Source organism: Anneissia japonica, unplaced genomic scaffold (genome assembly GCF_011630105.1).
Source record: "Anneissia japonica isolate Jap-2015-1 unplaced genomic scaffold, ASM1163010v1 scaffold6417_len956965_cov193, whole genome shotgun sequence".
NCBI classification, from domain to species: Eukaryota; Metazoa; Echinodermata; class Crinoidea; order Comatulida; family Comatulidae; genus Anneissia; species Anneissia japonica.
Window position 1 is genome coordinate 406,365 of NW_022713977.1, and position 1,586 is coordinate 407,950.

The 1,586-nt window shown below is 37.5% G+C and overlaps 1 protein-coding gene across 1 annotated transcript in view; it reads left to right on the forward strand.

Annotated features, from left to right (window-relative positions):
* Positions 1-490: 490 nt before the first annotated feature.
* Positions 491-1,586, forward strand: part of LOC117108844 (mucin-2-like) — a 30,724-nt gene continuing 29,628 nt past the window's right edge. The window contains exon 1 of the mRNA XM_033251013.1: positions 491-693. Coding sequence (XP_033106904.1) covers positions 535-693 — 159 coding nt within the window. The 5' untranslated portion in view covers positions 491-534. The remainder of the gene's footprint in view (positions 694-1,586) is intronic.

The window sequence follows — 1,586 nt, forward strand, 5'->3', positions numbered from 1 at the left end:
ATATATATATATATATTGGTGCACTTAAAAGAACCCATATTTTAAGACAAGTAGGGGTTACTCCGGTGTACTGGTCCATTCAGTTCTTTGTGGACAGACAAAAGTAGTTGGTTCCAGTCTACTCTCAGACAAGAAGTGACCCATAGAAGAGAAACTAGTTACCGTACGAGCTAGTCCACACCTCGCTTCGAGAGCTTTGAGACCGTTTCGGTATAAAGCGCTATAATACCTACATTAAATTTGGTGTCGATAATAAGAACTTAAGTATTACATTGGTAGTATGTGAAATACGTAGGCCTAGTCTTAAGCTATTATGTGTTAAACTTACGAATATAAAATATATTTGTACAATGAAACAGTTCAAGAACTTATTCTCCATCTTACAAAGAACAAAACAGCATTCACCCAACCATGACCATCTATTATTACTGAAAGTAGGTAATGGTTTAGAAAGGAATTTTAGAGGATTAATTGTAGTCAGTCTGGCAGGCTATAGGTACATGTGCATCATTTACACCTGTGCTTAAGTTTGCCATGGTGTACCACAGGGGTAAACTCCCTACGATGACCTTCAGCTGGAGCCTATATTTTTTGGTTTTCGTCGGATACCTCGCTGTCACAAATGCAAGTCATTTTCGCTTTGCAACATTTAGCTGGAAACCGGTAGGACCAATAGTCAACAGTATGCAAACGGTTAGTATCCAGGCTATTTTTACTTCTTTTTTTTGATTGAACCGATTACCCTAAAACGAATTAGGCCTATTATGATTTCTTAAGAAGTATTTAAGGCCTACCCCCTTGCTAAACCAAACGTAGTGTATATACAGTTTCCTTGCTGAAACTATAGGTATTAGAGCAAGCCCATCTCCTGTTGAAACTAATAAGGCCAGTTTCCGTCTTTGCAGCTGAACTAAGTGCAATTTACATTATGAATAGACCTATCGGTACCTGACTCTGGTAGCTGGAACTGTATCAAGAGTAGACTTTACAATACCTACTTTATAGAACCAACGGGTAGGAATGTCTATACCAGATTGTTCTTGCTGAAACCCATAGTCCACCATCTAGAGCCAGCTAATCCTTAGTAACCCTGCCTCCTTAAGTTGCTGCTTAAACCAAGGGTTGTTTAATTATTATAGCAGGACTCTTCTTGCTAGAAATAACGACAGTGATGGAACCAAGGGCATCTCTGGTACTTCTGCCTTCTTGCCGAACCAAAAATAATTTATACAGCTTCTCTTTGCTGGAACAGGGTCGAAGAATTATAAATCAACTACAAAAATAAAATTTAATCTTTCATATATACTCTATATATTGTTCCACTGTTCTTTGGAGCTTTGATCTATTATCTCTCCCCTTTATTCCACGTCTTACTCAGGTCAACACGAGCTTCTTTACTGTTCTACACCCACCTTTCGTACCTTATTTCATTCAAACTCATTCATTCTCAGAAGTGCTGTTCTTTGAAATAAAATTCGACCAGTTGTGTTTCAATCGAATCAATCTACTCTCTATTTCTTAATTTTCTTTGCCTGTACTGTATAGGTTTTACATTTTCTAGCCATCACAAGTAAAATACATATATA